At 43.9% G+C, this 15050-nt stretch overlaps 1 protein-coding gene across 1 annotated transcript in view; it reads right to left on the reverse strand.

The window, feature by feature from the left end:
* Positions 1 to 15050, reverse strand: part of LOC121289375 (adhesion G-protein coupled receptor D2-like) — a 275259-nt gene that overhangs the window by 229397 nt on the left and 30812 nt on the right. Inside the window, exons 6-12 of the mRNA XM_041208753.1 lie at positions 14418 to 14523; positions 13103 to 13214; positions 9369 to 9424; positions 8429 to 8555; positions 7128 to 7231; positions 6787 to 6889; positions 2477 to 2630 (exon numbers count right to left, since the gene is read on the reverse strand). Of these exons, the coding sequence (XP_041064687.1) occupies positions 2477 to 2630; positions 6787 to 6889; positions 7128 to 7231; positions 8429 to 8555; positions 9369 to 9424; positions 13103 to 13214; positions 14418 to 14523 (762 nt within the window). The remainder of the gene's footprint in view (positions 1 to 2476; positions 2631 to 6786; positions 6890 to 7127; positions 7232 to 8428; positions 8556 to 9368; positions 9425 to 13102; positions 13215 to 14417; positions 14524 to 15050) is intronic.

Here is a 15050-nt window from a genome sequence, read left to right on the forward strand (position 1 = left end):
GGAGCAGGGCTGGGAGGAGGAGCAGCAGAGGCCCCCCTCTCACACCTGAGAGCCCTGAAGTCTCACCAGCGTCACACCATCTCTGCCAGGCAGGCACCAGCGCAGTGGTGGGAATTAGAACAGTAGCTAGTGTCCCGGGGCACAGCAGTGAGGGCATTCCACAGTCGCTAGAGGAGCTGGCAGAGACAGAGAGTGCCCATGGTGCTAGCAGTTGGAGGACTGCAGGGGACCAGGCACATGCTCAGTCAGTGCGTGATGATGTGCCTATGGAGTTGTCTGTGATGCAGCAAGTGCAGGAAATGTGGCCAGGTGTGCGGGAGCATCTGGGGGAGATACATGAGGCTATGCTTGGCTTGGTGACCGTGGTGGAGAAGTCCATGCAGACTATCACTGAAGCAATGAGCCACATGTCTAAGCGCCATGCGTCATCCGTGGAGAGAGTGGTGATTCTCGTGGTGAGGCTCCTCCAGGAGACCAGTCAGGGCTTCCTGGGGATGCACACTGATCAGCAAGCCCTCACATTGGCATTGACCTCAGTTGGTCAGTGCCAGTGTGGGAGATGGTCTGGGCTCCAAGTTTCCCAGCTCGGTGCCCATCCATTGACAGTGAGCAGGGAGGTCCCAAAGTGATTGTGGAGAGTGCAGCATGCAACCACTATCAGCGACACACGATCTGGGGGGGTACTGGAGTGCGCCCCCTGAGCGGTCCAGGCATCGGAAGCGCATCTTGAGAAGACCGATGGTTCTCTCCACCACAGCCCTTGTGGTGCCGTGGCTCCTATTGTACCGCTGCTCAGCTTCTGTTCTTGGATGGTAGAGAGGCGTCATGAGCCACCTTCTGAGGGGATAGCCCTTGTCACCCAGCAGCCGTCCATCCAGCCGGGCTGGAGCACTGAAGAGCCCCGGCACGTGGGAGTGTCTGAGGATGTAGGTGTTGTGGGAGCTGCCTGGGTACCTTGCACAGACTTGTAGAATCAGCATCCTGTGATCACACACTATCTGCACGTTCATGGAGTGGAAGCCCTTCCTGTTGATGAAGGCACCGGGCTCACCTGCTGGCGCCTTGATGGCCACATGTGTACAGTCTATAGCACCCTGGACACGGGGGAAGCCAGCAATGGCCGCGAAGCCTCTGGCTTGCTCTGTCTGGCTGCCTTTATCCCAGTGGTAGAGGATGAAGGTCAATGCACACCTGAACAGAGCGTCTGTGACCTGCTTGATACAAGTGTGGACAGCTGATTGGGGGACACCACAAAGATCACCCATGAACTCCTGGAAGGAGGCAGAGGCATAGAATCTGAGAGCAACTGTGACCTTTAGCGCCACCGGCATGGGGTGTCCACCCACACAGTTAGGGGAGATCTCAGGCCCAATCATCTGACAGATATAGTTGACTGTCTCCCTTGAGAGAAGGAGCCTCCTTCAGCACTGCACCTCAGACATATTGAGGAAGCTGCTTTGCCGCCTCTATACCCTGGCAGCAGGGTAGTGGCGTCTTCTGTGGCCCCTTCCACCTTGGACTACGTCTTGGCCCTGAACTCCTCGTGCCTGCACCTGTCCTCCCAAAGATGGCTCCCCGGGAGGCTGAATGTGCACTCCTGGCCTCCTCTCGCTTCTAGCCCTCCCTTCCTCCTCAGAGGAGGTGCCTTCAGTGGACAGTTCAGCTCCTGTTCCCGGGCTAAGGGAAGGCTTCCTGAAACCTGTAGGCCCAAAAAAGGTTCCTCACTGCAGAGTCCAGACCAAGCAGCTGGTATGCGTTTTGAAGAATTGCAGATCTCACAAGCAAGTATCAGAAACTTTGAAACGTCAATACTTGACAGAGCACACTTGTGACCCCACTGAGCCCTCTTATCCCGCCCGTGGATGAGGTTATACAAATGTGTCCTACGCACCTGCCCGCTACACCCGTGCACTGACCCAAAGATTGTACGGGCGCCGAAAAATCGCCATCGATTGGCGCCTCAAGGGCCTTAAGTGGCCCGTTAATTAATGGCAGGTGAAAATCGGACATCACCGCGTATGCACCCAATGAAATATCACGATGGCGTGCAGTGATGTCGGGACACTCGCTCGAGGTCACCACACGTCATTTTAAGCGCAGACATGTGGAGCCAGCACTCCAACGGGAAAATTCTAGCCGCGGTGTGTATGGAATTGAATATCTGGATTCTCAGTGACTGCAAAAGTGTTGCAGAGCAATTAAGAAAAATTACATTTTTTCTTTTTTTTTACATTTTCCCGAATCATTTAAATTAAGAGAAACAGGGGAATTTACCCATGTCTATGTCAAAATGAAGTTGAACCAAACCTGCAATGCAATTTTAAGATGAACTTAATCAATTGGCAACTATAGCTCACTTTATACATAAATTGGGCAGTTGTAACAGTGGCATTAGAGAAATGTGGGAGCAGCACCAAAGCACCAAAGTTTAAAAACTAGTTTCAATGGTTTCGCGTGTAACCTTCAAGTAACTTACCCCAGCCGATAAGATAGTAATATTTCATTCTCCGTTCCTCACTTAGATTGACAGTAACCACCTTACTCCAGAGGAGCAGTCCCTCCACCATCATCCAGGCAAAAGCAGCCATAAAGAACAAATGCAGGAGGGCAGTAACAGCAGTGCAGGCAGTCTAGAACAAAGATGCAGCAGGTTAGCTGTCTCGTCATGAGTATCTCCAACCATTTGAGATCATTTTCTGGCACTTTAGATATTACTTACCATTTGTTTGCTGGGGCCAGATGTAAAACTACTAATGTGGCTGCATTTCTATCACATGATCTGCATACTATGCTTCATTTGTACTTGGCTGCCTTGGATTCGGGCATTTCTCTGACACATTCCATAACTTACTTGAGATTAAGTAACTCGTGTGCCTCACTCGTGTACATCCAGTTCCAAGGGCACCAACAAGTTGCCTCATCAAATACATAAAGTGTTCAGTGCCAACTTCCTCAAAATATTCACTTTAAACCAACTCCTCACACAGGGCAACCTGACTTCAATAATACTCAGGGAAATGAATGTGTGGCCTATGTTCCTATGTTCATACTTATTGGTGTGTTGCACTGGAAGCAATTGGGAGATTACTACCTTTGAAGTCCTGCTTATTAAATTCTTTCCCAGCATCCTAAAATCTGGCTGTAGGACCCCATCCCTCTTTCTACCTGTGTCATTGGTACTGATGTGGGCCATGACTCCTCCAGCTATGCACCCTCCCTATCAGAGTGCTCTCCAGTCACTCACAGACACATATCTGTTCCATTAAACCCTGATTTCTCCATCATTGGTGCTTTACTGATCATCCTCCTCTCACCAACACACCCTCCCCTCCCCACCTCTACAGATGACCTGCCTATTGTGGATTTGGCTTCAGTTGTACTCCCCAGAGGAACCATCAACTTCCCCAATATTCAGAATGAAATGCTAGTTACAGAGCAAGATGCCCTCAGGGAACTCCTGCACCACCTGGCTGGTCCTCTTTGTCTGGCAATCATCCATTCCCTCTTTGACTGCACAATCTTAAGCTGTGGAGTAACAATCGCCTTCAATATCAGGACATTTACATAGGAATAAGTGAGAAGCTGAAATATCAAAAATAAACTGAAAAATATATTTTAAAAATCATGCAAGTTTTAAATTTTATTCAGATGGAATGAGTCTACACACTTGTAAAATTGTTTTTTTTTTCTGGGCCAGAGAGGCTGCTCAGCAGCAGGCATAAATTAATATGCTATTAAAAATTGATTACTCTGGTTCAAACAAGGTATAGTGTTTTTGTTAGTTTTACAGCAAGAATAGAGTGTAAAAAATTGCAGTTCACATCAAATTATTGATTCTGTACTGAATGCATTATGTAGCCCACAACAGAGCACACTTTGGAGGAGCATTTAACTGTGCACATGCAGATGCCAGAATTTTGTCAGTTTCACACAGTAATGATAATGAGTGCTGACAGTTTTGCCAACATTACAACTGTAAATTCCAGACTAATATCTTTAAGATATAATGCAAAACAAAAGTTAAGGAAGGAATATATAGCAGGAATGGGTGAATATAAAGTAGGAAGGACAAGAGTAAAGCTCTGAAACTATTTAAAGTTGTTTCATTTTATTTGTACAACATTAATAAAGATAGCATTATTACTACACTATTTTGTGCTTCTTCAGTGATGCAAAGCATAAGCTAAATAACAAACATATCAATGATGGGAGCATAAACTGACATCCACATCAGCATATAAAACAGCAGTAACACAAAATATAATATTGGTATTATCAACCGCAACTCCCTTTCTAATTTCCTTTCTACTTAAAAGTATGTCTATCGACAGAGCACAGGATTCACTACAATTATTAGTAGCCTAATGGTTAGCATAATTATTCTTGGTCAAAATCTTAAAACACTTCACTATTTTCTTTTTTCACAGCTGGGAGGCCATTCCCAATTATTTATCTTGCGTGTGTATCCACTAATGTTCCTCAGTCACTAAGGGTAGTGGGGAAATAAGCCATATAGACCAGTAAACCCTCAGATCAATCTCTGTTCTGTGCCGAGGGTTAGGCGATTTTGCCCCATGGAAGGAATAGAACAGTTAGCAGAGTTGGAAAGGTGGACCCAGCAATGCTTCTACCCCTGGTCATTATGTACAGAATGAGTCAGTTGAGAACAAGGTCAAGCTCAACTGTGATGCCCCATTGGTGTAGCACCCCTCGTAGTGCTCACTCAGTAAGTTCACACATGAAGAACGGCCACTTGGGTTATAGGATGACTGGACACACCCAGCATCATAGCTCCATAGCCCTGCATGGCCTGAGTGGGTGTCAGTGTGGAAGGTGGGGGAGTGCGCTGGTGGGAAGGCAACAAGGTGGAAACACCAAGTCATGATACTTATTTAGAAGAAAGACAAAATCCTTCTACATATCTTTCAGATGATACATTAACCCAAGGCCCAATCTGCTATCTTAGGTGAACATAAGAGATTCCATTGCGCTATTTCAACAAAAATTATCCAATATTTATCATTCAATCAACATCAAGGTCTGGTCATTATCTCATTGCTGTTTGTGGGATCTTGCTGTACACAAAATGGTTACTATGGGCCAGAATTTCCCAGGAGTGACAATCAAAGTTGGATTGCCACTCCGCTCCTTTTTTCCTACCTTAGTCAGGAGCTGCACCCTCCTTGCCCGGTCTTCCGACTCGGGCCGGGTGAGAAAAGTGCAGTGCAGCGGGGTCCCCAAGGTCGTTCATACAGACTCAAAACGTTAACTCTGTCTTTCTCTCCACAGATGCTGTCAGACCTGCTGAGTTTTTCCGGCAGTTTTTGTTTTTACCCCCCGAGGTCTTTGCTGCAGGGCAGCAGAGTCAAATGAAAGGAAGCCACGTCTCCTTTTTACAGCACCCCGTAAAGCAGGTTAGTTTAAAAGGTCCCAGCCACTTTGAGAAGCCAGAGAGAAGGTAAGTGGGTAGGATGGAGGAAGGGGTGCGGTGGGGGAGGGGGGCTTGGGTGGTCAGTGGAGGGGGGTTAGGTGGGTTCAAGCATGTCGGGAGGGTAATTAAGGGGTTGGGGGTACTCAGGAGGGTGGCCAGGGGTCGGGGGGGCGGTGGGGGGGGCAGTCCTATAGTTACCCAGGGGTTAGAAATGGTATTAATTCTAACTTTGCCTGGGTAGCTATTCTGGTAAGATACTTGGAACTATCCAAAGTCTCCGATTTGAATCAGAGTATTGGATGGTTCCCAGTGCAGGATAATTGCCCAATTGAATATTTGAATTTCCCGGGAAATTGCTATGCAATCCTTACAAAGGGGCTTCTGGAGGATCTTTCCAACACATCATCTGAGGTACCTCCCAAGTATGACCACCACACCCCATCCTGGAGATCGGAAGCTATGGGCCTAAGTTTCAATCCAAGTTCTTTTTCTATGATCATTAACAATAATGGATTAAGTTTCCATCCGTAATGCCTTTAGCTCAAACTGGTCCAAGGTAACATGGGTTTTGGACTTCAGACCTCTTCTGAGCATGATCTGCAGATGTCAATTTACTTGACCCGTTGGGAGTTTGTTGGGGGGGCCAGGGCCAGGGGGGGGGGGGGGGGGTGTGGAATTATGGGATTAGGGAGCAGTCAAGAGGAGGCCGCAGGACCATGTAGGTCTGTGCCCTAAACAGTGGGTGCAGGTAGGGGGTAAAAAATTTCAGGCCTCAGGGGGAGGGGGGAAGAATTGGAAGGGTCGGCGTGGGGATCCAACCACAGGGGTTCAGCCAGGCAGTCACCTCCTAGTTCAGCAGAACCTTGCCTCTGTTTAGCTTTTAAGGTTCCCTGAGGCCCAAGATTCCTGGCCAGCCTGTATTAAAGTTTAAATGGTGAAAACCAACATGTAGCCTCATTATAATATTTAAAGTTGGTCAGCTGTTCCCCTTCTCGTCTTCATTGAAACCGGAATTGGGCAGGTTGGGGTCGGGGTTCAGATTTTTAACACTTTAACTCCTCAGTTAACCCAAAGCTGCCCATTTTAGGGGGTTAAATTTCCCCGCATGGACCCATAGGAGATGTTGAAAGACACTATGGACTGTTGCCTTTCAGTGTTTATACTTAAAAGCATTGAACTGCAAAGCAGTAATATTCCAACATTCTACCTCCACTAATGGTTGTTAGTGTCCTGCTCAGCTACCTGGAATACCTCATTTATTTTTTATTACACGCCTGTAAAGTGCCCTGGGACCTTTTACAATAAACATGCTGTATAAATGTGAGCTGTAATAGAGGGCAACACCCTTAACATACCTTACTGTTTGTTGCTGAGTCACTGCTCAATAACACCACTTGTGCTGCAATCAGAGCTACAAACAAGTTCTTGTGAATGGAGGTTCGGTCAGATTTTGGAATACTAGAGATTTAAACAAAGACAAAAATTACAATCGTTTGGCATTTTTTGGTCACTTTAAGGAAACATTCATCTGGTAACACAGCCATTATAGAGGTAATTTAGACTGGGAAGGGAAGTAGCTGTAACTGCAGTTGGGATCTTGTCACATCATCCCAACGTATCATACCCTTCAACATCGTTTAAATTTAGCAGGACTTATCAAAGTATCTATAAAACAGCAATTCTAAACAATACTTACTCCAGCACTGTGAAAAGAGTCAAGGTCACCACTAAGGCACAGAGTGAGGCTCCAGATCCAATGAAGGTCAGTTTGTTTAAGATCATCTCGGTCTCCAAACCCCACTGTGTAAGACATCAGATCAACAAAATGTTGCTGCAACAGTTGATTTGGCAAAATGCATTACAGTGGACAGCTACTTAGTGTCACTTTATATTCCATAATATGCACAATTATTGGAGCCAAGCCCACGGAGGAGTACGTCTAACATATGCTGCAGTACAAAAGTCACTTTGTCACAATCTTGCCCCACACCTCACAGCGAAAAGGAGGCTGGGGCCAACTGATGACATCTCACTGTCCCCTTAAAACCCTCATGGATCACACCCTGCCAATACATTTCCAAATGAGCCCTTGATTCACCATCCATGCTTGCTTAACCCAAGCCTTTTCAACCTGCAGAGAACTCTGTACCACCCCAATGTGCATTATGTTCAAGTAGCATGTATCTATAACACACCATGACCCAAGAAGGGTATAAATGTGGCACAATTCAACAAAAAAAAGAGAAAAGCTTTATACAATCAAAAGTGTTTTACTTCAAGATGGAACAATTTTAGAACTGTTTAAAAATCTTAGCATGTATTTTCACTGACTAAGCTCAAGTGAAAAGATCAGCATGCTTAATGAGTATAAGGATATGGTCTGGGAAGTTAGACATCAAAATATTGAAAACTTCAAATATTCTTATAAAACAAATCAGGCAATTGTTTAAATGAAGTTGTGATGTTATGCGTATGACCGAAATCAGGTGTCATTATAATTTATTTTCATTCTTGGTCTAACTTCACTTAATGTGGGACTATAAATGATTCCTTTGTTGATTTTTTCTATGCAGCAAGCACTTAAACTCACAACCAGCCATGTTTTGACAGTATGTCACAGGCAGACAAATCTCACTAATACGTGTGAAAAATGTCAAATGGGTGCAGAAGTTATGCTGGATTGTCAGGAAAGCTTTGTTGGTACAATGTAGCAAATGTTCAACTGAGTACTAATACATGCGTACAAGCTCTGCATTGTTCCCATTGTGGAAAATTATTTCCAGTCAAGTCTATCAACACATCAATCTCAATTACTCAGTCACAGTGTCATCCAGGCTGGCTCACAGTAGACACAGTCTAGATGAGAAAAGGGGAAATGTATACAAGTTCCCACACATTACTCAAATAACCAGACTAGAATTGAAAAAAAACAATCTCCTTGGGCCATTTTATTGATAGACAGAGGCATGCACTCCCCTCTCTTAATTGCAAACCCACCTGTATTTCTGTGAACTGCATCAATACAGCAAAGTTGGTTGTGTGGTTACAAGAGCAGATTGTGATCTCAGACTCAAACTGGATCACTTGGCAACCTTGGTTTGACCATCCGGCATAATGTCCATCTCTGAAATAAACATTACAAAAATATCCAGCCCTTTGAAGAATATTACTGCTTTAAGGCTTTCAAATAATCTGTACAATAAGTGGATGCTTTATTAAAGTTAGGTTAACTGGAATGCAGATATATATTTAGAAAATACATTTCTTGTAGCAACTAATAGGTAGCATAGAAATGTATCTAAGACTGAAAATTAGTAAGTAAATGTATTACCCAGTGTAGAACAGAATCAGCAGGGACCCAGGTAAATTAATGTTAAGTCAGCTGATCTCTGCTTCAAGGTTATGGCACTATTAATTGTCTCAGTGCCTACTGCAAACCACTGCAGTACTTTGCCAAGCATAATCACGGACCAATCCAATGGAAGTCCATGGTCGCCAATGCTCTCTTAATGGTACCTGAGGGGTGATGCCTAGTGGGCAAGGAGAAAAGTAAACTTCAGCTCCTCCTCTTCACCCCAGTTGGATTGGAGTGGTATATCTTCCTCTATTTGCTAATGACAGGGGAAAGTGGTGGGAAAATCGGCTTTATTCTAGCAGCAATTTTTCCCCTAGTATTAGAAAATGGAGCAAAACATACTCTGACTAGAATGCCCTCAATGTGAATAGCCTGTTGATGCTCTGACACCCTAATCTTTTGGACAAGGTACTACATAGGGCATTGAGCATCCACAGAATGAGACATGAGTATGTGTAAATGCCTTCAGGGAAGCAGAGGAGTAATGGGGAAGGGATGGGACAGTGGACCAATGTTATAAGACACTTTTCCAATCCCTGTAAAATACGATGGTTGAAACTGGGCTAATGTTAGGGTACTTACTGAAGACTAAAGTTCCAAAACACACATGTTGGGGTGGCAAATTTTGAAAATCCAACCTTTAAAAAGAAAATGACACAACAGTGGTCAAACTTGAATCAGTGCTGGATTTCAACAATACCGCTTTGTGATGTATTCATCCAAAATAACATATTTACATTTACACTGAATTAAAACAAGACTGTGGGGGCATCATGTGAAAGAGCTTGGCCAACTTCAATTGACCTTCAAGTAAACATGGGACTACAACACAGAATTATCTCTGACCAACTGGCAAGTTTAGTGGGCACCAGATGGTTGATGTACAAACGGCAGACTATCTCATTGGTGCAGTGGGGATGTTGAGCTGGGATTAACAAAAAAAGACTTGCATTTATGTGACGCTTTTCATGACCATCGGACATCTCAAAGAGCTTTACAGCAAAACAAAGTACTTTTGAGGTGTAGTCACTGTTGTAATGTAGGAAACACAGCAGCCAATTTGCACAAGGCATACTCTCACACAAACAACACAATAACGATAATCTAATTTTATGATGCCAATTGAGGGATAAATAGTGGCCGGGTCACCAGGGATAACTCTCGTGCTCTTCTTCAAAGTAGTGTCATGGGATTTTTCTATATGCAGCCAAGCATGCAAACGGGGCTTAAGTTTAACACCTCATCCAAAAGACGGCACATCTGACAGCGCAGTGCTCCCGCAGTACTGTACTGGAATATCAGCCTTGACTGTTGTGCTCAAGCCCCCGGAGTGGGACTTAAATCTGAACCTTACAACTCAGAAACAGGAGTGCTACCAATTGAACCATAGCTAACATTCAGCAGCCAAGTTCCATTGTTGGGGTGGTACAAAAAGGCTGTTTAATTCTGTAGTTAACCTAGGACTACAGGTACCTGATAGATACCTTCAAATTTCAGACAATCACCACCACGTGCATGCACGCATGTAATTCAAATGAATGAAGAATGAAAAGTGTGAGGAAGAATCTTGTGTCCTCCCCCATGGCATGTTTTGCAGCGAGGAGCATTTAATTAGGTGGACCATGGTGTGGGAACCCACCTCTAACCCAATTAAGTCCATGGGCTGCCATTTCACCAGGCTGCCAATTGAGGCCCTTAAGTGAGCAATGAATGCCCGTGTAAGGGCCTCATTCCACCACAATTGGTCTTAACCCAGCAGGGGGCTGGGAGCCCGCCATGCATGGAGCACAAAATACAAACCCTGGCATGGTTGCTTGCAGGCTCCCAGCAGGGGTCCCTTGTTCAAAGATACTCACTCAGTGCTGATCAAGGGACCCAGCATCATGAAGCTTGGGGGGAGCGGGGAGGGGGCGGGGCCCTGCCGAAAGCCACGCCTTATCCTTGCAGACAGCTCCCCTCACCCTCCTTCGCTGTGACCCCACCCCACACAACACCCCTCCCACCATCATTTATCTGTGCCTGGGTCCGTCCCCACCGCCGCCCCCCCCCCGCCACCCCCCCGCCGCGCCCCCCCCCCCACCGCCCCCACCCCCGCCGCCCCCCACCCCTCCATCCAAAGCCTCAGGCAGACACAGTACCAGCAGTGGCCACCACCTCCCCAATGGCGCTGCTGAGTACTGAAGAACTGCTGACATCCGCTACCCACCACCCACCCCCCCACCACCGCCCCCCCCCCTCAACCCCACCCTCTCCAGGTCCTTGACCTGTGGGGGGGGGCCCGCCGCTGGCCTGTTAAGTGCCTGGGTAGCAGAAGATGTGGCAGGCTTTCTCGAAAAGAGGCAACACGGGGTCTCGCCAACTCTCCAGCCAGTGGCCAAGTTCCCCATCACCTCCAAAAGATCCTGCCCATGGAGCCCGTTTGGCAGCATGTATGGCAAAGCTAACACCACTTCAAGCACACAAAAGAAACAGGCTTGACACTGAAAGGCAGGAATAGTGCAGCATTAGTTGCTGAAGGGTGAGACTAAAGGTAGCAAAGGGAGGAAACTGAACTTGATCCCTGCTTTCATCTCTTGTCTGGGCTTTTCGAACTCAGATGTTTAGACATGCCCACCTGCCTCCCCAGCAACCCGGTTGCTTCAAAAGGGCTCCCTGCTTTAGAGGATTAGTGCTCATTCATGCTACTGATAGGTTCAAGCACCTCTGGAATCATGCCTTGGGTAATTTCATAAAAACTTCCTGCACACCCTCATCTTAGGCGCATCGATTTATATCTCTTTCAAAAAATAAAGAATGATAAAAGCTGCATCTGTGAAAATGGATAAGATGCTAAGTTAAGCATAGCCATGCAACAAGATACTCTGGACAGGAGAATAAATTTTTCGGACAACAATTTATTTCTATAATAACCCTGCAACCTGCATAATGATATCCACATGTCTGAGTGATTTTGGATGGAGCCTTGTGCTCACCAAGAGAAATATTAATTTTTACCATTTGTTAATGGATGAACTCAGCCCAGTAGGCTTATTAATCTCATTTAAAAATTGGCACGGACATAACTCATCTATTCTTTTAGCCTTTGACACTGGCCCTTTGCTTTGGATAAGAGGACTTATGCTTCCTCTCCATGTAAAGTGATGGGACTGGCTGGACCAGTTGACTGCAATTGGTTTGTAGTCAAAAAGATGGAATATGAACCATCACAAAACCCACCACAGGAAATGCAACCTTAGACTCCAATGTATGCAGAGCAGAGCATTCTCGAATGACCCTAAATAAAAACAGTTCCCTTGATGACAACTGGGATTCTATGTAATTTATCATCCTGTTCACTATTGAGAAAAAATTAACTCAAATTTTCCCATTAATCCACATGGGAGGTTGGATTATCACTGCCTGCAAAATCAGATTTAAGAATCGTGTCAAAAACAATGACATGGTTCACAAAGAGACTGACACAGGCACAAATGACATTGAAAGAAAAATGCCACAGAGTGCATGAAAAGCGTGCTTTGATTTTTTAAATTTATTCTGTCATGGGAAGTGGGCATCACTGGCAAGGCCAGCATTTGTTGTCCATCCCTAATTGCCTTTGAACTGAGTGGCTTATTAGGTCATTTCAGAGGCCAGTTAAGAATCAACCACATCACATCTATGCCAGACCAAATAAGGATGGCAGATTTCCTTCTCTAAAGAATATTATTGAACCAGATGGGTTTTTAAATGACAATCGACAATGGTTTCATCGCCACCATTACTGAGACTAGCTTCTTAATTCCAGATTTATTAACTGAATTCAAATTCCACCAGATACTGTGGTGGGATTTGAACCCACCTCACCAGAGCATTGATCCGGACCTCTGGATTACTGGTCCTGTGATTTGTTAATATGATCCAAAAACTAACTAGACTGTGCATTTGAATTGACTTGGGCAATTGAGCTGGAGATTCATCAGAATGCAGGGGCTCTGTTCCAGGTGCTGTTGAGAAAAGAAGCTGCAAACAGGTTTCTTAATCTCTAAAAGGGGGAAATGTAAAAAGGAGATAAACTGGAGCAAAAAGGAGTACTGAATTCTTCTCAAAAGTATATGGAAACAAATTGTCTTCCGACAATCTGTTCTGCAAGGCCTATGTGATGTTATTATGGTTTCCAAAACAACGTCATATAGAAAAGTAATCATTCTGAACTACTTTGAGGGTTGCAATGAAATATATAACAGTTATTTTAACCAAAACATTAAATGCTATAAACTTTATGAATACAGTTCTAATCAAGTAATACTCTATTTGAGGAACATTCAAAATTTGCTTACCACAGCCCTGTGTGACAGAGAGTACTGCACAGCAGTGGGGATGTTCCTTGCTCTGACTGGATCACGTACAGTTGAAGAGATAACAGCTGTCTGAAGCTGGCTTGTCTGCAAGCTGGAATCATAATACATTGAGTTGTATCGGCTGTTTATATTGCAAAAGCACAGAAATTCTCCTATGATACTTTCTGTAAAATGTATGTGCTATGAAAGATAAATGATTATCTTGCGTTCCAATTTGTGGAGTATTAAACAGTTCTTGTCTGATATTGTCGTGGTCCATTACTGTTACTTTACTATCAAAATCATTACAGAATCATATCATCTGACTTGTTATACAAGAGAATAACCAAAATGCAATACAAGACCCTGCAACCTTATGCCTAAGTGTCCTCTTGTTACCAAATTCAGATGGAGCACTGAGCAAGGGTGAGTAGATTAAAAGCAGTTTATTAAGAAACAGCATCTGGTTAGCAGTCAATACAATAGGGACTTGAACCATCCACAAGAAATGTGGCCTCAGACTCCAATACACAAGTTGATATTAAAAACTCTACTCCATGTACTGTGTGTTACAAGTCATTCAGGCATAAATAGACCCTGTATTGCTTTGCTCCACCTAAGAAACCAGACATTCTGCACTAAATAACATTATAAAAGTTAGTAGCATGCAATCTTATACAAAGTAATGTGGTACTATGTTCAAAAAGAGTGACAAAACAGACAAAGACAATTATAGACCTACGGGTCTTAGTTCAATTCCTAGTGAAATAGTGGAATTGATTATCAGGAGTAAAGTTGTGGAATAGCTGCACAAAATATTGCAGCTAAATGTGACATTTGGAATGACTGCATAGAGCATGACTGTAGAGAGCATTACATGATAGGCGCATACTTAATCAGAGTATAATTCTGTTTCAAAATCCCAACATATCAAATCAGTTTCTGTTCATTCACATAATACAGTTCCTGATCTAGTAAATCATAAATGTACTATAATGATGTAAGTATAAAACATTCCTCAAATGATTGTTTTCATGGTTCAGCAGTGAATTTTCTCACCCTAGTATATCAGCCATCTTGCATATATTATCCATTTCTTGGGGGATTTGCAGAATAATAAAAATGTGAAATAAAATCAGAAAACCGCTAAAAAAAAACAGAACAGAATGATTTGAACAAGATATCTCTCTTTCAGACGGAAACTGCTTTCTACACAGTTCTGCTTTCATTTCAAAATTGAAGTATGGGTTTATCTATTGGAGAATCTTCTTTACATTATGGTCAAAGTTTTCTGGTCACTGATTATTAATCCTACCGTTTGTCTGATCTCCCGGCGAGTAATACAGAGTCTAGGTTGTGAGGTGTCAGATGATGTTCCACACTTCGATAGTAGGCATGTATAAATATCAATTCACTGTATCCTAAAGAAATAAAACAAACGCTTAATATTTACAGAAACACTTTCTATTAATAAATATACTAGATAGTCGCAACACGGATAGGAACAACAACCACTTACTGGTCCCAACAACTCAATAAAAGCAAATGCAACTTAGAGGAGGTTATGGCATCTAAGTCGCATCACAGATGAACACATCTCTAGAGCCCCTTACTGATTATATGCACTCTTTTCATTTAAAGGGATAGAACCTATAAAGCTGTGTTTTCCATGTATGCATACTCAATAGGCCTCATTAAAGATTGGCAAGGGGTTGGGTTTGAATTTGTTTCTCCAATCTCTTGTGAGAATTAGCCAATAAAAAAATTGTCAATAAAGTTGTTTTATTAGCATCTATTCCCCCATGTCTGAATCTCTTATTTTTAAGGAACACTCTCCACTGTGATATTTCCATTTTTCACAGCCTCATTAAGGGAAATAGTTAAGTTAGGGATGGCCAGATTGGTTTGTACTGCAGTCTTGAGCCAACTACAAATTGGATTGCGGCTA

This window comes from Carcharodon carcharias, chromosome 16, assembly GCF_017639515.1.
Source record: "Carcharodon carcharias isolate sCarCar2 chromosome 16, sCarCar2.pri, whole genome shotgun sequence".
Lineage (NCBI taxonomy): Eukaryota > Metazoa > Chordata > Chondrichthyes > Lamniformes > Lamnidae > Carcharodon > Carcharodon carcharias.